Source organism: Nestor notabilis, unplaced genomic scaffold (assembly GCF_000696875.1).
Source record: "Nestor notabilis isolate BGI_N333 unplaced genomic scaffold, ASM69687v1 scaffold1435, whole genome shotgun sequence".
Taxonomy (NCBI): Eukaryota; Metazoa; Chordata; class Aves; order Psittaciformes; family Psittacidae; genus Nestor; species Nestor notabilis.
Window position 1 is genome coordinate 15,721 of NW_009927664.1, and position 22,992 is coordinate 38,712.

The 22,992-nt window shown below is 42.3% G+C and overlaps 1 protein-coding gene across 1 annotated transcript in view; it reads right to left on the bottom strand.

Moving 5' to 3' along the window:
• Positions 1-22,992, bottom strand: part of LOC104405414 (latrophilin-3-like) — a gene marked incomplete at its 5' end in the record, with an annotated part of 262,781 nt that overhangs the window by 15,522 nt on the left and 224,267 nt on the right. The window contains 4 exon segments of the mRNA XM_010014137.1: positions 6,841-6,937; positions 9,507-9,632; positions 12,494-12,662; positions 15,929-15,955. Of these exon segments, the coding sequence (XP_010012439.1) occupies positions 6,841-6,937; positions 9,507-9,632; positions 12,494-12,662; positions 15,929-15,955 (419 nt within the window).

A 22,992-nucleotide genomic window follows, 5' to 3' on the forward strand; every position in this document is an offset into this window, starting at 1 on the left:
ACAAATGGAAAGAAAACAGAGAAAATACTTACTCTCCAATATTTTTAACCAGAAGAGCCATAGGTGTTACTCAAAGATGGTAAGAAGTGTTTAGATAGACTGTGATAGATCAGTTGATGGCGCCCTCTGAATATCCTATCTAGATGAGTAGAGGTGTTTCCATCTCTCCCAGAGCTTGGCTGCTTGTTATTTGTTTTATATGCAACATAAATTCAGCAGAAATCTGTCACGCTGGTCACATCAATCCATCAATTGAACGAGCACCTTGAGAAAGACTGACGCATGACAACAGTAGCACTTCCATGGTCCAAATTTCCACCTGCCTTCTGCTTTATCTAGTTACTGGCAGCAAAGGGTCAGCACCACAAATGGGCTATAATGAGCACGCAAATCACTCTTTGAAGTGTACCGGGGGATGGGGTTTGAGATTCCCAGGGGAATCTTGACTTGATTTTCCTTTTTCCATTTTGCTCTTTCCTTTTCTTTCTCTTTTGGCCTCCTCTGATTGTCTATCCTTTTAATCACACCAAACTCTACCCCATTTTCGCTGATGCATTGCCAAGTTAAGTTCAGACCATGACAGCCACCACCCCTGCAGAGAGCTGAATCAAAGCATTTCATCTTGCACTGCTGAGATGCAGCCCCTGTGTCTGAGCCTTAACGGAAGATTTGGGGAGAGTGACCGAAACCTGACTCACTGCATTGCCCCAGCGCTAACCTGCAGCTCCCGTCTTCTAGAGTGACAGTCTCCTACCAAAGGAGGAATTTCACCTTCTACCGTGTTTTCTAAATAACTGCTTCCTAAAAATGCAACATCATATGGCCACCTGAAGATAATTTAAAACTTCACCCAGCCTTCCTGCAACACACACAGTTGTCCCTGCTGAGTTAACAGCACAGATACAATTTCAGACTGGAAATCATAGCTTAATTATATTTTTGGGTGGGTGGGAGGAATTGAGGGAAGATTTCATTTAGGAAACAATCAGGTCTCGGTTGGGTTAGAAATCAGGATATTAATGTTCTTCATTTTAATTTTCCTCTCTGACTCAGATTCCCACTGTTTGAATTTGAGCTCAATTTGTTCTGTTCATTATGAAGAAATCCACATGAATTTGACATTAAACTGATTATCTCTGAAAACAGTAGCAATAATTTCCCTTTTTCCTGTGTATGTTTCAGATTAAATCTTTGTAGTTGATATAAAAACGCAGGGGAGAGATAATAAAGCAAAGGGAAATCAAGTATTTATTCTGGAGTGCTACTTAGAAGCTGAGACATGCAATGACACTTGTGCATTTTGGAAGAAAAAGCAAGTGGCAGGGGCAAACTATACCCTCATTTCCATTTCTGATTTCAGCCCATTTGCATGGGAACAAACAGGGAATGAATATGGCTTTCCTAGCCAGGAATAATATCTGGTGTACCAATACTGGGGATTTTAGGGCTTTGTGATAACTTTGTGATGGGGTTTACTGGCAAAGGCATGCTCCCTCATGAACAGATCCTCAGGGCCACAAGGATGAATTCATATTTAAGACTCACCATCCTGCAGAAAGAACTGCCAGAAGTCCTAGGCTTCAATCCTGCATCAGCTGTCGGGATCCTGATGACCCCCTTGGGACCCACACCCCCTGCTTGGTCCTGAGCACCCAGTCCTTGCCTTGTGTCTGTCTCCTGGGTGGAGTTTGGCCCTGGATTATAATTTAGCTTCCAGCCCTGTCTCTGTGAACATCTCCAGCTGCTCTCGGCCGGACCCTAGACATGATTCATGCCTTTATCTTGTCTGGGGCTGTGGATAGACCCTGTGACCAGCACCCAGCTCTGCTTGCTGGCTTAAGCTACTGTGGGACCATGTTCCATCAGTGAGGGCATGGCCTGGATTTATTTCCCCTAAGCTCCCAACTGTTCTCCCTCATTAAACAGAGAGAGTGAGCTGCTCTTACAGCTCCCTCCTTAAACAGGGGTAAGCTGCTCTTACAGCTCCCTGATGTTTCTTATCCTTCAGACAAATGGAGCAGCAATACAGAACACCAAGAAGTCCCTCCAGGAGACCTCTGTCGTTGAGCATGGTGGGGATGATTTGCAGTGCATTGGGTGTGATGGGACATAAAGCATATATGTGTACAGCAAAAAGACAAGAGGCGCACATACTGCTGTTTGTATAGCAAGACTGTTAATGGAATAAACTATTAAACTTGCTATCTAGTTTGCAAGCCATGACTCAGAGCATTACAGTGGGAGTATAGCACTTGACCCAATGCAACAGACTTCTGGTGTAGTTTTTATTTTCAAAGAAATCTGGTGGCTTTAGCCCTAGTCCATTTATTTCCTCAAAGAGGGAAAAAAACCCCCACAAACCCAAACATTAAGACACAGTAAGCTTCACCACAAATTAAGATAAGGTTCCCTTATCTGTTAACTTGAATGGCTATACATAGCTCCATCAGTGCATTTTCCTATAACAAAGTACTGCCTCATACCAGTGACAAACTCTTCTTTGCTTCTGCTGCTTTCAAGCTCCAACAGAATAAGGGACATTCCTTTCTTTAACAGATAACTTCCATTTTTCCTCTGGGGGAAAAAAAAAAAAATCACACCCTGCCCCAACTTGAAAACCTGAAGACTAACAAAGTACCATATAGTTCATGATGATCTCCTTTTTCTCTCCCAGTTGTCTCATATCGAAAGAGAGACAGTAATTACTGTATTACCTCTCACCTAAAAATAGGCTGGAGTCACATTGCTGTTTCGTGCTATGACTGCTTGTTTGCAAGGCTGTCTCAGCTATTTGAGTGCTTTTTGACAATCATGGTCTGAAGGTGCAAACAGACATGTCCCTCATGCTCCTGAGGTGGCCACTTGGACATATGCAAAACTCAGGCCTGTGCTGCACCATCAGAACCAGCAGTGCTCATGCTTATAGTGGTCCCCTGTAATCTACTTTTGCCATCAGGCTGTGCTGAGAGACACCCCATTTTGCTCCATCCATACGTACAGCACAGGTCCATGATTAAATTACCAAAGCACAAGTACAGCAGAATTGGAATAACAGTAATGCTGTTAATTGCTTTTAATCTCTAGCTCTTTTTAAAAACTGTCCTTAGCTTAAGTACCAAGACTGCTGTGAGAACCAAGCAGTCATCTGCTCCGCATTTCCCTCATGAATGAACTTAACACAAAGGAAAATTGTCTGTTGCTTTTTCTTTGTACCTTCTACTTTTCAGCCTTCAAAATAGTGTTTTAGCAAACAGTCCATCCTACATGCATCCCTTGAGGTCCAGTTTTTCAGCATTGCGTCCAAGTGCCTTTATCAAGACCACTTTACACCAAACACCCTATAGGCAAAGGGAGAGTTCTTTTTTCTACTCACAAGGTAATCAGCTTGGTTCAGCTTTTACACCCTTGCAAATTTTCTGCTCTGTGAAAAGCTGTAGAGAACAAGGTGGATGTGAAATAGATGGCAGAAACATCCAGCCAGGCCCACGGTGGGAAAAAATTGGGCAGGGCTGTGGAGTGGGAGTGCAATGAATTCCCTTGGATCCTGAAAAAGAGTCCATGACCATGGGGTGGACTGACATGCTGTTCATTTGACAGTAGAAGAGAAATTCCACAGCTGTTTTCTGTTCCCTTACTCCTGATTTCAGTGGCATAACAACTCCAAATACACATCATTAGTAAGCTATAATGAGCAGCAAGGGGAAACAAAGCCTGAAATAAACATTTTGGACTGAGCTGTTATTAGACATTACTTTAAGGAAATATCTGAAATGGCCCTGTAAGTCTTAGGAATCAAGTGTGAGTACAGTTATCATTACAGAACACATTACATCATGCAAGCTTGGGGTTATGCCCAAAATTCCAGGTATAATAAATAAAAAAAATAACATTATGGACAGTTACTTTGGGAAGTGGGGGGAAGGGATGGGTGGTAGATAACAGAGGATCTGGAGCTGAAAAAAGCCATAAGCAGTGTGGTATCTACTGAATTGGAAAAATACATATTACACGTATAAAGGAGGGATGCACTAATAGAGATACCATATTCTAGACCGACACTCAGGACCTTCATGGAAGAAGAAGAGGGGATGGGATGCTGGTTATCATACAGTAATAAGGATAGGGAGAACAGTCTTGCCTGGGACCTTATCAAGCAGCAGGGGACCAACAATACTATAAATGATATCAGGGAAAAAAAGGCTTAAATTGGAAAGAACCTCAGTTGGAGAATGTCTCATTGTTTTCTGCTCCCACGACAGAAACATGAAAACTCAGCACTGGCCCAAAACATGGTTGGGCCAGAACCTGAAGGATGGGACGATTCTGGGGAGGAAGGATCATTTTCTCCCTGTTTTAGAAAGGGGATTACTGTCTGAAGGCTCTTGGAAAAATACCAGTGCAAAAAGAATGTTTAATGTGGGATAATACAGATACTTTCATGTAAAAGGTGCCTAGGCTGGGAGGTCTGGAGAAGGACTTCTGAACAGGTATGCAAGCCTGTTGTGTCATGCTTGGACAGGGAAAGCTACTAACCATATAATTAAAGGCTCACACTAGACTCCTCTGAGCTTTTACTGCACACTTGTAAATAAAATATTAATGAAATAGATCTTTTAAAGCTTGATATGTATTAAAAATTAAGACGAAGACAGGAACTGTGCAAACTGCATTGCCCCACTGACCTGTTCAGGCTGCAGCTCTCTCTAGAGAGATTGAAGAAACGATGTGTGCTCTATGCAAAGCCCTGAGACAATGAACTTTTCAAATGGAATAAACAGGATAAGGTGTGAAATATCTGGGACCCCATGCAGTTGGGATTACTGTAGATGTCAGGTGTATTTTCCTAGCAGAACTGACCACTTGTTGCTTTGGAGATACTAACTCTCAATGTTTTAACCTCCGTTTTGCAGGAAAGAAAAAAACGACGACGACAAATCTTGTGCCTGCCTGTGTGAAAAAGAGGGAGGATGCCCCTGTATAATAGTACAACTTATTCAAGTAACTTAAGTGTCCCACCTATAAAGGCTTCCCTTCCAAGACAGTCAACAGGCTGCTTCTGTAGTTAGTGGAGAGATTAAGGCCCTTTGGGTGATTCATCTCATCCAGTGATACAAAGGAAAATAGCTAGATGAAATCCACTTTGAAGTTGTTTCCCCCAGCAGCTCATTTCCCAACGGATCTTTAAATAACAGGCTCATCTAGTAACAGGTTCTCACCACACTGCAATGAAGATTGCCTACTTGAAACCTCTTCACAGCTTTCCCGATTTATGGTCACACTTGCTTCTTTGCACGGAAAAAGAAGCCTAAACTGAAACGGGAGAGATGCCTCTCTTTTGCTGATAAGTCCAGAAGATCCTGCTTGCTAAAACATTTCCCTTTGTAGCCTCGGCTGCATTGGAGGGCAGGTCAGTTTCTGAGCTAACTATAGGAGCAAACATTTCATGCATAACACATTTAGGTTTCCCACCAAGATGGAGTGATGGATGGACAAGGGAAACAGGGGTTCTTGCTGTAACCTTTGTGCAACAACTGATCTCCCTCTAAATTAGCCCTGGAGAAGCCTGGCTGTAGCTGTCCAGTCTCTGATACAAGGACAGAGAGAGAGGCAAAAGCAACGCATATGGATAAATCAGGCATTTGCAGTAATGGCATCCTCTAGCCCTCTTTATTAATGAATCTTCAGTGCAAAGTGAAAAACCACCAGAGTGAGTTGAGGGAATTAACATCTCCACTGCCTCCCCCTTTGCCCTAATTTGGGAGATGTATATAGCATTCAGAGAACTGAATTGTATACCCCCACTTACCCAACACTCAGTATTACTAACAGCACAGTCAAAATTATTTGAGCCTATCCATAGGCAAAACTCATCCTAAAATCAGTGGGAATTCTGAGTGGATAAAGGCTGAATAAGAATCAAAGTCCCAACTCAATTCTCAGTTGAGCTTTGGAGTCCAATCATCAGAACTGGAAATACTTTTGATTTTTACCATCATGAGAGAACACCTGCACCCAGTAATCCCAACTCTATCCCCTCTTAATTCCGGCATCAACTGGGCATATACACAAAACAGAATTTGGCATCTGGCTGCTCAAAGCTAAGCCACAAAGTAAGTGTACTCGAGGAGAAAGAAACCAATGTCTGAGGCTCTTTTCTGGTATTCACTTACTATTGTTTTCCTGCAACTCCCTGAAAAGAGACTGGTTTTAAAAAAGCTGTTCAGATTTCCTTCTGTGCCAGGCACCACATTTTGTTTGGCATATACATTTCTGATAGCCTTTCCTCTGCAGATGTCTATAAAGTTCACATCAGTCAGTTCTTCAAACTAGGTATATTAACAACAACACAGACAATTTTATTCCAAGCACAGTCTTTTCTTACATCTATGCTCATTTTCGGTTCCATAAAGATGACAGTATTGCTACATACCCAGGACACTCAGGATTCCTGTGATGCTTAACACAGGCTGTACAGTGCTGTAACGGCCCATTTTCACTGTCAACAATGAGGCCTGACACCCCAGCAGCTTCTGGCTCTAGCAGTTTGCTGAGGGAAAGGGGAGATTTCTTTTTGACTTCTTTTCATTTACCCTTTTTGCTTTTCCTAACTGCCTTACAGAAATTACAAGTCTTGAAAATGCATGTGTAAAAGTAAAGGGAAAAAAGGCAATAACCACCAAAATCCCTCCTCCTAGTTATCACAGTGACTTCTCTTATGTGGGACAATAGGGTCCAGTGCAGTTTGAGGTAAGGAAGAAGGGGCGGGGGGAGAGGCAACACATTTCAGACTCCTTAAACCCATCACAAGAGTTAGAAATATTAAAAATAGTTTATAATTACCTCTGTTGAGTGAAGCTGAACTGTTTATATCTCCAGTAATAAAGGAAGACTCGGACTGCTTTCGAACTGTGTCATTCCACATCCTACGAATCCGGCTCTGAAGAGGGATTGAATCACAGCAGGTAATGAAATTGTAGCAGCTACACATAGGTTTCTTTCTGGCTCACTAAAGATGGCTATTGGCATGTCTAGCTCAGGATAAGACTTGTTTCTAGCCAGCTGTAAGCAAGCAGTTGCTGTTTGTTATAACACACCTTGTTCATGCCAGACCCTACCTGCCTAACTATTCCAAAGATATGCATAATTGGATTGCATACATCTAAATTTAAAAAAAGCAATAGAAATCATATATAAAATAAACCCAGAGCATGCAAGCTACAGATTTACCAATACAGTACCAAATACTGGAAAAATAACCTAGACACAAGAGCATTCATGCTTCCTATTCTACCTCAGATAGCTTGTGTCTTATTTTTTGTGAAGTGTAACAGAAGCCTTGATCTGTGTCTTGGTGTCCTTGAACGAACAGAATTTTTCTAGAGCTATTATCCATCTTGGGGAATATTGGGAGAAAAAAAAATGAATGACTTCTGTTCCCCTACTGAAAAATCTGGAATGGTTTTACCATCTGTGGCATAGCTTCTGCTGCTGGGGAGACAGTGTCTGGAATATGTTTGCCTTCTGCTTTGTTTCTCAGATACATTGTGGAGTATCTACCTCTGTGGCTTTTATGCCACTGTCTCGCTTCTCTCCAACGAGACCTTGTAAAAGATTCAAAAATCAGTCAATACACATCTCGCAAGTGGTTCAACCATGTGGCAGGGAAAACTCTCTCACTTCACCTCTCTGAGTATGATGGATGTGTCCCACGGCTGTGTTAAAATGGTCTTAGGTGGTCTGGGGGACTGGGAGGGCTGGTTTCCACTGTGACAGACCATGTTTTTCCTAATTGCTAAAAATCCAGTGCTTCCGTAGTGGGATCCTAGCCATGCAAGATCTTCCAGTGCTTATTCATGTCATCACAGCTGAAAAGTGCTTCCTAGTCTACTCATTAACCATGTAGTAATGGTTTTCTCCTAATCATGCATTAGTCCTCTATAAATAGAAGCACAATGTAACATGAGGCCCATGGACTTTTACAGCAATTATTTTTTTCCTGGACATTTAATCTACTGTATTTCTCTGACATGACCCATTGTGGACTAATTATTATGTTTCCTAAGTGCTTTTCAGAGAAAAAAAAAGATCTTAGGAGTTTTCCTCTTCATGGACTTCTCTACTAAAAAGCTTGATCAGATGCTTTTAACAACTCAGAATGATTTCCATCCACTCTCCATCACCTGTGTGAGGTTTCTCCTGCCTATGGTAGGTCTCAGGCATTTCCATCCTTCCAAGGACAAGGTTCTGTATGTAAAATAATCTGCCTTGGTACCTCAAACCTCACCTGCCATGAGACGACTGCTGCCAGGAGACTCAGCACACCCTCAAAAGGGCTTGTTTTTTTTGTGCTGAGACTGCCAAAAGGGAGGACCTATTAAAATCAACTCCTTTCAGAGACGACAGAGTCTACCAAGTAGCCAAGTTACGTAAGCCAAAAAAGTTCAATGTTGCTAATGTTGCTGGATATAGTGAGTTTTGGACATTATTGATTACTATGGGATGTGATGGCCTCCTGGAGAGAGGCTCCATATTTTATTGCTGTTTTTTGACCTGCACAGCATCCAGACCTATGTAAATGCCAAAGGGGAGCTCTTGGATGACATCTTGGAAAACGCTGAAAATAAATAATAATTTGCTCTAAGGCATTAATCACAAATTAGGTTTTCCTGTGAGGTTATAAACTGTTACTCGCTGCATGTCTTTCATAATTTAATAGTGGAACTGCCATGTATAATTACCTTCATTAGTAATAGTGAATAAATTTGTGTTTGGTTTCTATTGATTAAGAAGTAAGCTTCTTCATTTTATATGAACTGTTCATCCATAAATCTGCATCTCTATGTACAAGCTTCAAAACTGCTAAGTGCACAAACTACACAAAACCTGAATATTCAGGTGGCCAAGGTATAACAAATCCAGTAACTTAATAAGATAACCTGACCACAATGGCTTATCCTAAAATGTCTGTAAACTAAGGCAAAATGAGTGAGGCAAGGAATTGATTAAATCACCGACTGCCAGAAAGTAAGTCTTTTCACTCTAAAGGCTATTGCAATTCTCTTGTAATCTTCTCGTAGCAAGAAAAATACTTGCTTGTTACAGCATCATGTACATGGTAAAAGCAGTGACAACCTTCAGCTCATGATTAAAGGACGCACTGGGACGTAGCATAGCAAAATGCTCCCAGTTCCTGATTCCCATAGACAGCAGGCAGAACAGCTCAGGTGATGACCACCCACCTACCTCTAGAAGGCAAAGTTGGACTTTTTATTCTCATCACAATTATTTAGAAGGTTTTTGGAGAGGCACTAACTGCCATCAGATCCTAATGGAAGTCATCATGTTGAATTCAAGCCTGGGAGGGAGGCAAATCTCTTTGAGTGCATTGGGGAGAGCCCTAAAGCAGCTCCTTTGGTGCTGAGAGGATATATCCTCCCAGCACAGCCACGAAGGGTATTGGCATGGTGGTGCAAAGCATTGGGGTCTGAACAAGAAAGGCAAGTTACCTGTGAGCCTGTGGAATATCTTCCAGGTGTCCGTGACCCTGAGGTCTTTCCTGAGCCAATAGAGCTCTCTGTACTTTTCCCACTACAGCAATGTGTGCGCAGGCATTTTCCATACTCTTTACGTACCTAGCCAAGGAAAGAGCAAGGATGGTTAGCTCCTCCTCCAACCCACTGCCTTCCAGTTTTTAATACAGCCCCTGATTTTTCCTTAGTGGTTCATTAAAACGATAGCTGCTGCAGTATGTGGGGAAGAATTACACCTTGCAACTGAATGCTCTTGATACATGAGCACTGTTTATGATGGTGTAAGGGACAGCTTTTATGCAAGCAAAGATGCTTGTTGTCACCAGTCAGTTGTAGCTTCCTCTGAGGCACATCAAAGGAGCATGGGAGATACTACAGATACACTATTTATGACTGAAAATTAATATCCTCATAGATTTGATATAAACTAGCATATTGGCTCATCAAGGTGCTAAAAGTTATTGCTTCTGGCAGGGGACTAAGAAGAAGAATTCCAAAAGAAACATAAAAAAAGCTATTGGTTTTGGTTTTTTTTTTTTTTTTTAGATAGATTATTTCTTGCAGTCAAATTGAAACTTGAGGAAACTATAGAGCTAACAGCCCTAGAAGTTACATTCCCAGTGCACAGGAGTGGCTGGAGTCTGCTTCCCCATAGCAAAGTGCAAGCCAGTCATGTTTTAAATGGGCACTGCAGTCAATCCAGGCCAACTCCTTGTTTGGAGTAAAGCTGTACCACCTCCTTTGCTTTAGGAGAACTACACCGACTTGTGCCAGAGCAGGATCTAAGCTTTGACTGAGCTTTGGGTGTGACTTTCTATGGGTAGCAATACCCAGAAACCAGATGGGCCAAGACTGAAAATGAACAGTCTGTACTGAAAAGCCAAAAGCAGGTCACGCTGTCCATTGTAAAAAAAACCAAACAACCCTCAAATCCCATGCATGTCCAAAACACCAGTTGACATTCCTTGGAGCATGGTTAGCCATGAAATTTTGCCAGACTATTTGTGAGCATTTCAAAACTGTGTGAAACAATTGTTTAAATAGGAAATTACAGCTTTTTCATTAGGCTCTTCCTTAAGCGCCTGAGACAAACATAATACCATGAGCGCCCAATATGCTCAAGTGCCTCATCAATCCTTTGCTGAGAGAAAATAATTCAATTGCTTTAATTAGCCACCCACTGTTTGCCTCTCTGTAGCTTTTTGCTGATTTTCTAGTCCATGACAGATAGGAAAGGAAAGCATTTTTTTTTAATTTCTGTCTCCTCTCATATAATTCCTCCCTCGGCTCATAGGTCAGAGAGATGCATCTACCCTACAGCAAGGAATCAGCTGCATTCTCCTTCCCTCCATGGAGCCATAAATCAGGAGTGATCCCACAGTCGTCAGGGATGGTTTAAGGGTGTAGACTGGCTTAAGAGAGAAAAGAGAATGGTTCTTCCATGCCAAGTGAGCACCCAGATAATCAAGAAGCCTGCAGTGCTTTGTTGAGATGCTGGGTTACGGTTTATTCATTGCAAGGTGCCCTGGAGGTGAGAGGATGGTTCAGTGAGAAGGGTGCAGAAATAAAGATTTCTTGTCAAAGAGGCACCTGCAGGTTTAACTAGTATTGGTGCTGCTTCCTACAGTCTTATTATCATGTTGCCTTCAAACTTTTTTGCTGGTTTTGGGATCATCATGCTGATGTATCTTGATACAGCTTTTAAGCAGTTGCATCTAGATAAAGCTTTTAAGCTTTTTAAGATGCTCAAATTTGAGATGAGCTGATAGAACAAATCTCTGAACCCCAAAAGTCTTCCTTTGGTTTCAAGAATGACATATTTGCACAGCTCTGCAGATCCTTCCACAGGCATCACTCCCAGAGCTCACTTGCTACGACTAATTTTGCTTTCATAGATCAGATCTCCCCTCCCTGAAAAGGAAAATGTGGGTAACGCTGGAGCAAACCTGGGGTGTTTGGATGGAGAACAGACCTGAGCATGGCCCTGACTTTACCCAGTAAGCCACTTCACCAAAAGCCACTGGTTACTCTGAGAAACTGCATCCCATATGTATCCATTTATAAACTCTTCCCTCTGCTTATATTAAAGAAACTGCCCTTTGAAACAAAGATGTACATAAAAAATTATCAGCAGACATGCAGAGAAATGAAGAGCTCTGTACTACTGAATTTTAGTGAAGAATAAAATGGCTCTTAAAAATATTAATTACTTATTGTCAGAGACTGTAAGTTTGATCCACATACACACACAGATTTTCTTTTGATTTTTTTTCCCCAGAGTTTAACTAATTTACTCCACTGTTATCTTGCAAATGTTAATTGGGGCATACTTCAAGTTCTATCAAGAAGCACTTACTCTGCTTGCTTTGAGGAAGATTTCCAAAAGCTCACATTAGGACCAAGTAATACAAAAGCCAATGAACTCTTGCAGAGCACAGATCCTTCAGTTCTTAAAAAAGTGGGAGAAGCAGCCCCTGTTACATACTATCAACCCATATATGCTGCTATAGAAAAGAGGGATTTACCGCAGGGACTGCAAATAAGGATGTAAAGCTCTATTTTGCTGCGCACACCCAGCCACACGAGGACTTTCTGGATGCTTGTGGAATTGCTCCCATCTCACCCTAGCATATGGGAAAGGAAATCTGGCTTATAGCAGGTAAAGCCCTTTTACAGGTTTGCTACTGTAAAGCCCCGCCAACTGTCAGCTGCCTTTTCCCCTGCCTCTAATGCACTCATTGCCAGCACCCAGGCTGCTGAAATGCCACTGCCACATATCTTTGTTATCACCTCATTCCCTTGCATCTTGCTGGTTCCCAGTCTAAATACCACTCTTATTAGATGTATGGAGATAAATCTGTGTGAGATGAATTCAGGGCACACAGATGATGTTACACTGCAGTTGTTAGGCAACAAAACACCTCATTACCACCTCTTCTGCTGCTGGGAACTGTTTGTCTTACCTTTTTCTGGAGGACACAATGGAAAATGAATATAAACATTCCCTGCAGAGAATTGAATATGGTGAAGAGATACGCCATGATGACTGTGCTTTCATTAATATACATAAGTCCAAATGCCCAGGTCAGTCCTAATAGGCAGAGTAGGGCTATGGCACCTATAACCCAGGACCTGTTAGGAAAAACAAGAAAAAAAAGAAGAAAGGGATTGATTTTTCATCTACGAAAGGTGGCACACATCTACAAGCAGGAAGACTTTGCCCATGGTTTTAGCAAATAGCAAAGAGCACACCAAAATGTGTTGTAGGGAATTTTGTCTTCAAGCTGGATAGAGTTTACAAATCTTCAAGCTTGAGGAAATATACTGAAATGGAAGTGTTATGAGCATAGGTATTTATTATAACAAAAGCATATTTGTAACCACAATGTTTCTTTTCTCCCTCACCCCCAGCCTTTTTAAATGCAAAAGCAGTGTGTATGTAAATGACATGTAGATGCTATTTCTGCAAATGGCAGGAAAAGAAAATAAACCAACCAAAACAACTGTAAATGTCACTCTTTTAGTGTCCACTGGTTTCACTGGGGCAGGAATCTTTACACTTAATACCAAGACACATGTATTGCTGCATGTTAGCTAGTCTTCCATATGCCTGTAAGCCAGATAAACAACTACAAGCAGGTGGGCAAGCCCTCACCGCTTGCCAGATCGGCTCTGCACAAGGAGGCTCTGTGTGATGCTGCTTCACACTTCTTCCACCCTGTGATGAGGGGAAATATATATAGGCATATAGGCACTCACACACCACATTTGCTAAAACAGTAGCTGCTACCACACTTCTGCTCAGAGAAAAGGAAAGGCAGTCCTTCACATCAGCTGCAAAGCTAACATTATCACTTGCTCCACCCAAGGAGGGAAGAGAGTAGGGGTGCAGCCACTACTTGGCCCCAAAAGATGTTCAAGCAAATACGCGCAGCCTGCAGTTTCTGCAGTTTCACCCGGTGACTTTCTGCTTGGACAAACAGTGGTGGGGGCATGGGATGGCTGTATACTTTCGAGAAAGCTGGAAGCTCTTCTGGGATGGCATAAGTATTCCATGCTACTCTGCTAAATAACTCTTAGTCATCTGCTAAATTAACTTCTCACAAACTGATCTTCCAATACCAGGGCATGAGAAGAAGTGTGACAAGCCGGAAAGGAACTGGTCATTCTTCTAGCCATCTCCCTAGTTTCCACATGCTACATTACCTACAACTTTAAAGGAACTGCTGCTGCACAGGGAAGGAAGTCAGCTTCTAGCCGAGAAGCACAGCAGGAAGTGCGCAGCAAGCAGCACCGTGAGCATCCCTTTGCCCTTTCCCTTAAGGGCCTTGATTTAATTCTGTCCTTCCCTGGTAAGGTTAGGTTTAACATAAAAATAAATACAACTTTGCACTGCTTCCTCACTGTTTAACTCTTTGGTTCCCCAAAGCAGATATGCCTGCAACCAGCCAGCACCTCTTCTTCCTTGTCCACCCCAAAGCAGCGTGGGGTGCTGCAGAAGGGCTCACAGGGACAAGGACCTACCTACGTTTCTAAGCCACTTCAGCCTTGCCGAAACTTGTCCAGGGTTTGGGTATCTTTGGGCTTCTATCTGCTAAGCAGAGCATGGGGCAAGGGGGAGAAAGCTGAAGCAGCAGCAGCTTAGGGGAAAAATAAGTCCTGCAGAGATCAGCTAGGCAAGCTCCACTATGCGGACTCCATGGTAGCTGCAGCCTTGAATCCTTGTCCTGTCAGCAAGGCTTGCCACAAACAGAAGCACATCAACGTTGCATTTATGTTGCTTTGTGGGGTTTTGTGGGTTGATTTTTTTGGGGATTTTTTTTTTTTTTTTAGGTATCAGAATGAAAATACAGCATTAAGTCTTCACTGAAGTTCATAAAATATGGATTATTTAACCACACAACCAGAATAGCTCCCTAAGGTAACCATTTATTAAGGCAGTTCTTTAAAAATCACTATTACGTAGCTAGCAGACCAGAACAGCTCCTCTGAAGCATTTCCAGTCAATCCCGCTAATAAATATTTAGCATGAGGCAAATTGAAAATGCACTTTCAAAACCCTTTAGAAAAGTAGCCACTAGATAAAGTACACAGCTTTAGCTGCTTGGTATATTTTCTCCCCAAGATTCCACCATCAGTGAGAGCACATTATCATCTTAATTGCACACCAATTTAAAACGTACAATTTTTTTCCCCCTAAAAAAAAAACAACAAATGAAGTGAAAAACACTTCTTTTTTTTAACTCCCTCAGCTTTTATAGTCTTTTCAAAATGATCCCCGGAATATCAGAAAACTATTCTGCTCTGAAGCACAGCCAGTTCTTGAACCTGATTAAAGAGCCTTTGGCTGCAGAGGAGTGAAATAGTTATTTAGTGGAAATATGCTACCTTCAGTGATGGAAAGGTATCTGTAGGTTAGAAGACCCTCAGCAGTGCAAACTGCACATGTTACAGTGTTGTGTTTCAGAAAACAAGACCTGGAGATAGAGAGGGCATGGAGATTACTATGAATAGCTCCATCCCGTATCTGCAGAAATAAAAAGAACCAAGCAATGAAAGAGAACATGGGAATGGTGCTGCAAGAATGAACACAAAGGACTCTTCACCAGAAGAACAAACTGAAAGTCTACTGCAAAGTTGATTTGCTTCTATTTCGTGCTACTGTGCATTACTTTTTGGTTGCAGGAGAAAAAACCACGGATACCCTAAGGTACATAATTTCTAGGCATTTTTGGCTTTCCTCACAGTTTTTATTGGTGCAACTTGTGGTTTTTGTTTTGCTTTTTGTACAGACTTGCTGTTGCTTTTTCATAGGTTTTTCTTTCCTGTAGCGCAATTTTATAGCAATAAAGAAACAAAACCATCCATATTTTGGCGTAATTAAAAATCAGAGATTTACAATTAGGGACAATTAAGTACTCCAATGAGTAAGGAGGCAGTCTCCAAAGCACCAAACAAGATTTGCTTGCACTGATCCCATTAACTAGAATGGGAATCATGGGGATGACCACCCGTGCACCTTTCTGGAAATTTACTTATGTATTTATGTAACTATAAAGCACTCTCGGTAACAGAGCACAGTGGACCAGAGGGTTGCTATTGGTATAACAAGTCTGTACTACACAGGATTAACTTGGGAACATTCACCTTGAGTTCATGTCCAATCAAAGAGTTTAAAGCCAATAAGGTGACAACTGGTTGGCAGTACACATGCAGCACATTTACTCTGCACGTTAGCTGTGTGCCTCACCAGTTTCCCTGTATTTCCTGCACAGTTTGCTCTTCTGCCTCAAATGCGAATGACAGAAGCTTTAATGATTTTTCAATATTGATCTGACAGCTGGTTCATGAGACCACACTGATAAATGAAATTTATCAGCCATTCAGGTCATTCTTACTTGATGAAGGGTCTGTTATCCTCATAGCTAAAGAATGCATAGACATAAAGACAAGAACACCAACATTAGAAATATAACGACATAGAGAATATAGCTTACTGCTAGTCCCCCTCCCTTCTCCCACCAGCCATCACCAAAAACAAAGGCGGACTGTCATCAGGTGCTCCTGGTACACACCAGCCAGCCTAGCTTGCTGCCCCAGAGAACTGAAACATATGACCGTGGACACTGGCTTCACACACAGAAGTGAGCATCATTAGCTGCAAGCTGCAGCTACCCCTCATGGTTCTGATCATGTAACTGCCAATTGACTCTAAAATCTCTTTCAAAAATTATGGATATCTCTGGATAAGATGAAGTTTGAAACTCCAACATAGCCACCACAGAAGGCTTTCATGCATTCAGGTAGCCAAACTTCACCATGCCTCCAGCACTCTCCACCTCTGGTGCTGTTGTGTATTACAGAAACCTCCTTATTGCTGTTTACTTTTTCATAAGTGTAACTCCCAAGTTGACAACTTACGAGCCAGACTGCAGCATTATCTTCTTTTTGAGATAATGGCATTAGGATCTTCTAAAGCCCTGGGTGACAGAAAGCATTAGTCTATTTACTCCCATTTCACAGGGAAGGACAAAGAAAGGACTCTGCCAAGCAAGAGTGAAAACCAGCCTGCTGCAGTGAAGAAGAAGCCATGATGAATCACTCAAAATGTTCTTAGCACTTTTTGCACAAAACGTCCCAGCTTTGCCCTGGTGTGGTCACCTTGGGTCTTTGGGAAAGGGAGGGAACAGCTGTAGAACGGGCTGGATTTGGCCACGCTCGTAACACTCGCCCTTAACCTCACTCTGAACAGTGAGATACAAGTAGAGGACACACCATGGGGGACAAGGTAGCTGTCCCCATATCACTCATAAATAAGCAGTGCTATCTGAGGATACAGGTCAGTGGCTCAGATGGACACCAGTGAAAAGTGGCATCTCTCAGGGGTCCATATTTGGACCAATACTGTTTAATATCTTCATCAGTGACACAGACTGTGAGACTGAGTGTGCCACCAGCAAGTTTGCAGATGACACAAAGCTGAGTAGTGCAGTTGACATGTCTGAGGGACGGGATACCAACCAGAGGGACTTGGACAGGCTCGGGAAGTGGGCCCATGCAAACCTCACATTGAAATTCAACAAGGCCAAATGCAAGGTCCTGCACCTGGATCAGGGCAACCCCTAGTATCAATACAGGCTGGGGAATGAAGGGATTGAGAGCAGCCCTGAGGAGAAGGACCTGGGGGTACTGGTGGATGGAAGATTAGACATGAGTTGGCAATGTGCACTTGCAGCCAAGGAGGCCAATGGTATCTTAGTCTGCACCCAAAGGAGCATGGCCATCAGGTTGAGTGAGGTGATTCTGCCTCTCTACTCTGCTCTGGTGAGACCCCACCTGCAGTACTGGAGTCCTCAGTACGGGAAAGACATGGACATGTTGGAGAGGGTCCAGATGAGGGCCATATAAATCATCAGAGGGATGGTGCACCTCTCCTAAGAGGAAAGGCTGAGAGAGTTGGTCTTCTCAGCCTGGAGAAGACTCCAGGGACACCTTACTGTGGCCTTTCAGTTCTTAAAAGGGGCCTATAAGACAGATGGGGAGAGACTTTCTAGCAGGATCAGCTGTGATAGGATGGGGGGTAATGGTTTTAAAAAGAGAGAAGATTCAGGCTATATGTGAAGAAGAAATTCTTTATAACAAGGGTGGTTAAATACTGGCACAGGTTGCCCAGAGAGATGATGGATGTGTCATCCCTGGAGACATTCAAGGCCAGGCTGGATGTGGTTCTGAGCAACCTGATCTAGTTGAAGATATCCCTGCTCGCTGCAGGGGGGTTGGACCAGATGAGCTTTGAAAATCCCTTCTAACCCAAACTATAATATGATTCTATAATGTCACCTTGAGTGCCTACAAGATCCCTGGGCCATAGCCCTCCCTGCCTCCATCTCCACACACCCTCTTCTCTCTTTCTCCCCCTCCCGCCACTAACAGCTCCCTGCAACTCCACTCCAGGATCCAGCCATCCCCTTCAATTTCCCTGGCAACTATCCCTACCATCACTGCAGGGATATCCCCTGGTTATCAGCTGCCACATGACAGCTGCTTGCCTTAGATCTTGTGCCACATCTGCCAGCCGCATGAGGACATCTGAGCTACCCTAGGGCACTCAGAGGCAGTATCTAGTAACACAAGTGCAAAGCATTTCAGCATTAGGAAGGAAGGAGGAAGCAAGTGTAGAGAGCAGGTGGCTCTACTGAGTCCCCGCTTCCAAAATACAGCAAGGAAAGCTTAGATCCTTTGGTTTATCAAAACACAGGCTGAGACAGTGTGACCTTAGCATCTACAGTGTATTTGGGGAGGTACCATGAACACAGAAAGCCATTGGTATTAAAAGGCTCCCCCACTTAGCTGCACCAATGGGGATCTCCAGCCCACCGCAGCTGTGTAGCATGATGTTGGTCAAACCCCTCTGCTTCTCTTTGCCCTCTCATCCACTCAGACTGCAAGATCACCAGGGCAAATTCCCATTATGCTTCTGGCACGTCTAGCACCACAGGACCGGCAGCTCCCCCAGGATGCAAAGAAATTAAAAGAAGACATGAGATGGTCTGGAGCTCCCAGCTCAGCAACGTGGGCATGAATTTCTATAACTGTGTTCACAAGCCCTGAGATTTTATGGTAAAGACTTTACTGTTGAAATGTCACCGGTGATAGCTTATAAAAAGAGAGAATTAGGGAAATTTTTTACTCTGTTGCTGCTATCCAGCCCTCAGAAAGTTTTTCAGTGATCTGTAATAGCCTTTCTTCAAGGCAGCTGAAGGCTCCGTTTCATCTTTCTACAGACAAAACGTAAAATTGGAAAACTCAGATTACCTTTTAGTTTGAGGCTAACACTTCAAAGAAGCTCATGAGAAAACCGTCAAAAGACCAGAGCAGTTTGAACCCCCTTTCCAACCTGGATGTGCCTAGGACTCACCACCCAAACAAGCAGGTGCCTAGGAAGTGAGATTTTCAAAGATGCCTTACTCCCAAACACTTCAAATCCTTACATATAGGTCCAGTATGCTATAGTCTTTCATATCCCTCATGAAATACAGATCATTCCTTTTCATTTTAACAACTCAAGTGTTGTAAGAAGCTTAACTCTTGTGTTAGCAACAATTCGTGCCTGACAAAAGTTACTCCAGAATGGGGCTTTTTCCTCTTGTAAAGTCTGTGAAATCTACCACTGCTACAGTAATACTGTGTCATCACCTGCAATACATAAAAAAACATCACTTAGACAAGAGAAAAGCCTTGGAAGAGCCGTATCTTACAGGAAAATAGAGCTGCTGACTGGAAAACTGAGATTATAGTCACTAGTGGTACAACCAAATACTAGTCGAAGCAGAAATCGTTGGAAAATCTAGTCTAGCACAACATGAGATGCTACATCTGAAGTGCTTTCTCCAGATGTGGATATAATCTTCCAGTTTCTGGCAGTAGGGATACAGGACATTAAATTTAAACTACATGACTGTGATCCCTCCATAGTTAATGGGAGACTGGTACACTCAAAGAGCAATTTATTCCCTACAAGAATGGGTATTTAAGGCAGCTGAGGCTTCACCATTCCCTGAAGAAATTCTTTTCTCTACTCTCTGCAGAGGAAACTTGAATGATGGCTTCGGTGGAGGCCTCGCTTCTAAATACCCGAAGTTAAAAAGCCCGTCTTTAGTGGTTGCGGTATTCCTTTAACCTGCAAAATGTTACCTCACCTTCCTTGTGTTTCTTCACAGCCCAGATGATGAATAGTGGATGGTCTACCAATCCATATAAATACCTAATTCATTTTCTAATCTTAAAAAAGCCCTCACTTTACCTTGGGGCAAAGACTTCTTAAGGTTAATTACACATCATGTAAAACTATTTCAAAATCTTATTTAAGTTAGATGTCTTTCAATTTCCCAGAGTACTTTCTCCTCCAATGATGAGAAAGCATCATTCATATTACCTTCTATATTCCTGTGACATTTCCAGACCAATACTGTTTAAGAGTTGATAAAATTACCCTCTAGTTTTATTTAGATGCTTAGGGAACTTCAAGCCCAACACATCCTAAGCTCAGGAACCCCTTTCATGCTGCCTACCCTTTTAAAACCCCAACATGTACCTTTTTGACACAAGGCAGCCAAATTGCCAGAATATACACTGACAGTCCAATACAGAGGCACAGACAATCTGCAACTTAAATTATATGGTGCAGACCACTTCCATGCATGCAAATTAGCAGTATCCTGGATTGCTAAAGCCTTTTTTTTTTTTTTTTTTTTTAAGCAGGAAAAGTTGAAATTTAAGGTGAATTTAAGGCAAGAATTCACCTTTACACACAGATTGGCCCTAAAATGCTGCTGAACAAAGAAAGCCCATTATCAAAAAGCAGCTATTCAACTCTTATTTAAAAAGAATAGTGACTGGTAGTCTTACATTTTGAAAAGAGGATTGTTTGGGGTTTTTAATATTTAAAAAAGTGTAGGTTTTGAGCCACATTTTAGAGTGAAACTAGGCCTTTAATAAAACTCTACACAGCTAATCAATTTCAGGAGTTACTGTTTTATTCAACTCTCTATGGTTTATCATTCTCTAACTTGAATTTATCATTCTTTTGACAACTACAAGTATTTTCCCATCTCTCCAGCAGCAAGAAAAGGCTCAGTAAGCACATGGACTCAGTGCTCAGGTCCCAAAATAATACAGTTTAGCTAGTAAGCAAAAATGCCAAACTGAGTACACAGGACCTTTAGTGGCTGTTACGGAGTGATGAAACCCAAATAAAAATAGATGGATGATGTGCCCCCTCGAAAGCATTTGGAAAGACCCATGGAATTCATTTTAATATGGCACAAATAAAGCTGAGAGACAGACATTTCCTGCAGGCAAGCACAAGAGAGACAAAATAAAGCTTGCTATTGTGCCTCCCCACTGCCTACCAGTATAAGGCAGTATGGATGTTTGTTTTCTTCTCCCTTTCTTTTTAAATTTCAAGGATTAGAAAAGATTGATTTATTGAACTGCTGAAAATCTACAGGAAGGAGTTGGAAAGTCCAGCACTCCCCTCATAAAGTAAACAAGTTCATCGCTAATTAGTGAAGGAGCATCTTCATGGTGAGAAAAATCAATTGTAAGCAATAAAGGAGTGCTTAAAGGATTTTGCCTTAGCATTTTGTGACAAAGTTACAACCTTGATGGCATGAAGCTAAACGTATTCCTAATAGTCTTCCTTAGGCTGCTAGTATTTATCACACAGCTTTTCAAGCCATCGTTTCCAAGTCTTATCTTCTGGCTCCTGCACCATCTTTGACAGGAGGTGACCAGTCCCCTGAAGACGTTTGTAACCACTGCAGGGGCCAGTGGGCCTGTCACAGCTTCATTTGCAAGAAGAAAACCCTGGCTTTGCATGTCTCAGTTGGAGTCCTACCTCCAGCATAAGGAAAACTTTATAGATTGTAAGCCACTTTTGAATTCCACCAGTAGCTCTGAAAATTATATTCAGACAAATGAGGCCAAACCTTCCTTGTCTTTACATGATGCCCAAGCCTGGGATTCAGGGCAACCTATGCCTGATTTTTTCTGCCAAAGGCAATCCCCCTCAACTAATCCAGGGAAGTTATGGCCTGCTTTCTGAGATTTGTTCTTAATTATTGCAATTGGAAAGAGCAATTCTGTTAAGCTCATCCCATTTTCTGCAAGTAATTAATTACAGCCAGGATTACTTACCCTATTTATTTCCTTCCTCCTAACTTTGCAAACGCATGTCATGATTATTCAAGCCACACTGATGTGTAACCACATCAGTCTGATTGTTTCCACATGATAGAGAGTCAAGAAAGTCTTTAGACACATTTGTGCTATCCCTATAGCACCAGTAGGGCTTGCTGAAAAAATATTTTAAATGCATGGCCTTTTAAAACAATAATAATGATTTATGGGATCACAGGAAGACCTTAGGTATTTAATATCTTCCAGGACACTCTCTCAAATCAATAATGCCTGATTGATAGTTGGGGTTTTTTTTAATTCAGAAAGGATGACACCTGTCAGTGGGAAGATTAGTGCTTTATAATTACCATTCAACATTAACACAGCCATCACGAACCCCATAGATAAACAAGCAAAACCCAAAGCCAAAACAGTCAGATATTAACCAAAACCTTCCGTAAAAAACTCAAGCAGCAGATTGCAACAAACAAAATCGCGTGCTGCCAACAACATCACTGGGTGAAAAAGGCATCAGGGCAATCACAGATGGTTTTGCATCATCGGGAAGGTTTCTGTCGCTGAGGTGCTCACAAACTGCACTCTGGCAAAAAATAAACGTGCCATATCTTTTCTTGGTAGGAAGCCTGTAAGTCATTTTGTGCCAACTCCAAGCGATTTTTCTGAGTTTGCTTTAGGCTTCCTGTTCAAAGTTTGTTCATGCAGAGGTGCAGATGCAGGCTATATAGGAGCAGCAGCGAGCTACCCAGGGGACTAGGAAGCAGGGTGCTTTCTTACACAGGACCCAGGGAGATGCTAAGCTGACCATCAGGCTTGTGATGGCAAGGTGCTCTCTCTCAAGGTCAAGATCTTTGTGAAACACAAAGATCACAGCCTGAGCTCCTGTACAAGGAAAGCGAGGCTGGCAGTTTCTAATGCCAGGCTCAGTACTTCATGGCTAACATCTGAGCTTTGCACAGGGGGAGGTCTTCCAAGGAAGAGAAAAAGCTACTCCTCATTTTCAGAAGTACCCAGATTATTGGTCATTGTTGCAAAATGCTCCTGTCAAGTTTTCTGGTGACAGAGAACATGCTGCCTGCATGTCCTAAGCAGCAATAAAACACACAATTTCTTATCCAAATTTATCCAAACCTGGCTAAATTTAGAAATTTATCCAGACCCAGCTAAACGACTAGCCCACTGTATTGGGCTTTCTTTTTGTACCCTAGGATCAGATTGTCCATTCTTGGAGAGGGAATCTAGGGACTATTCCTCTCCAAAAGGC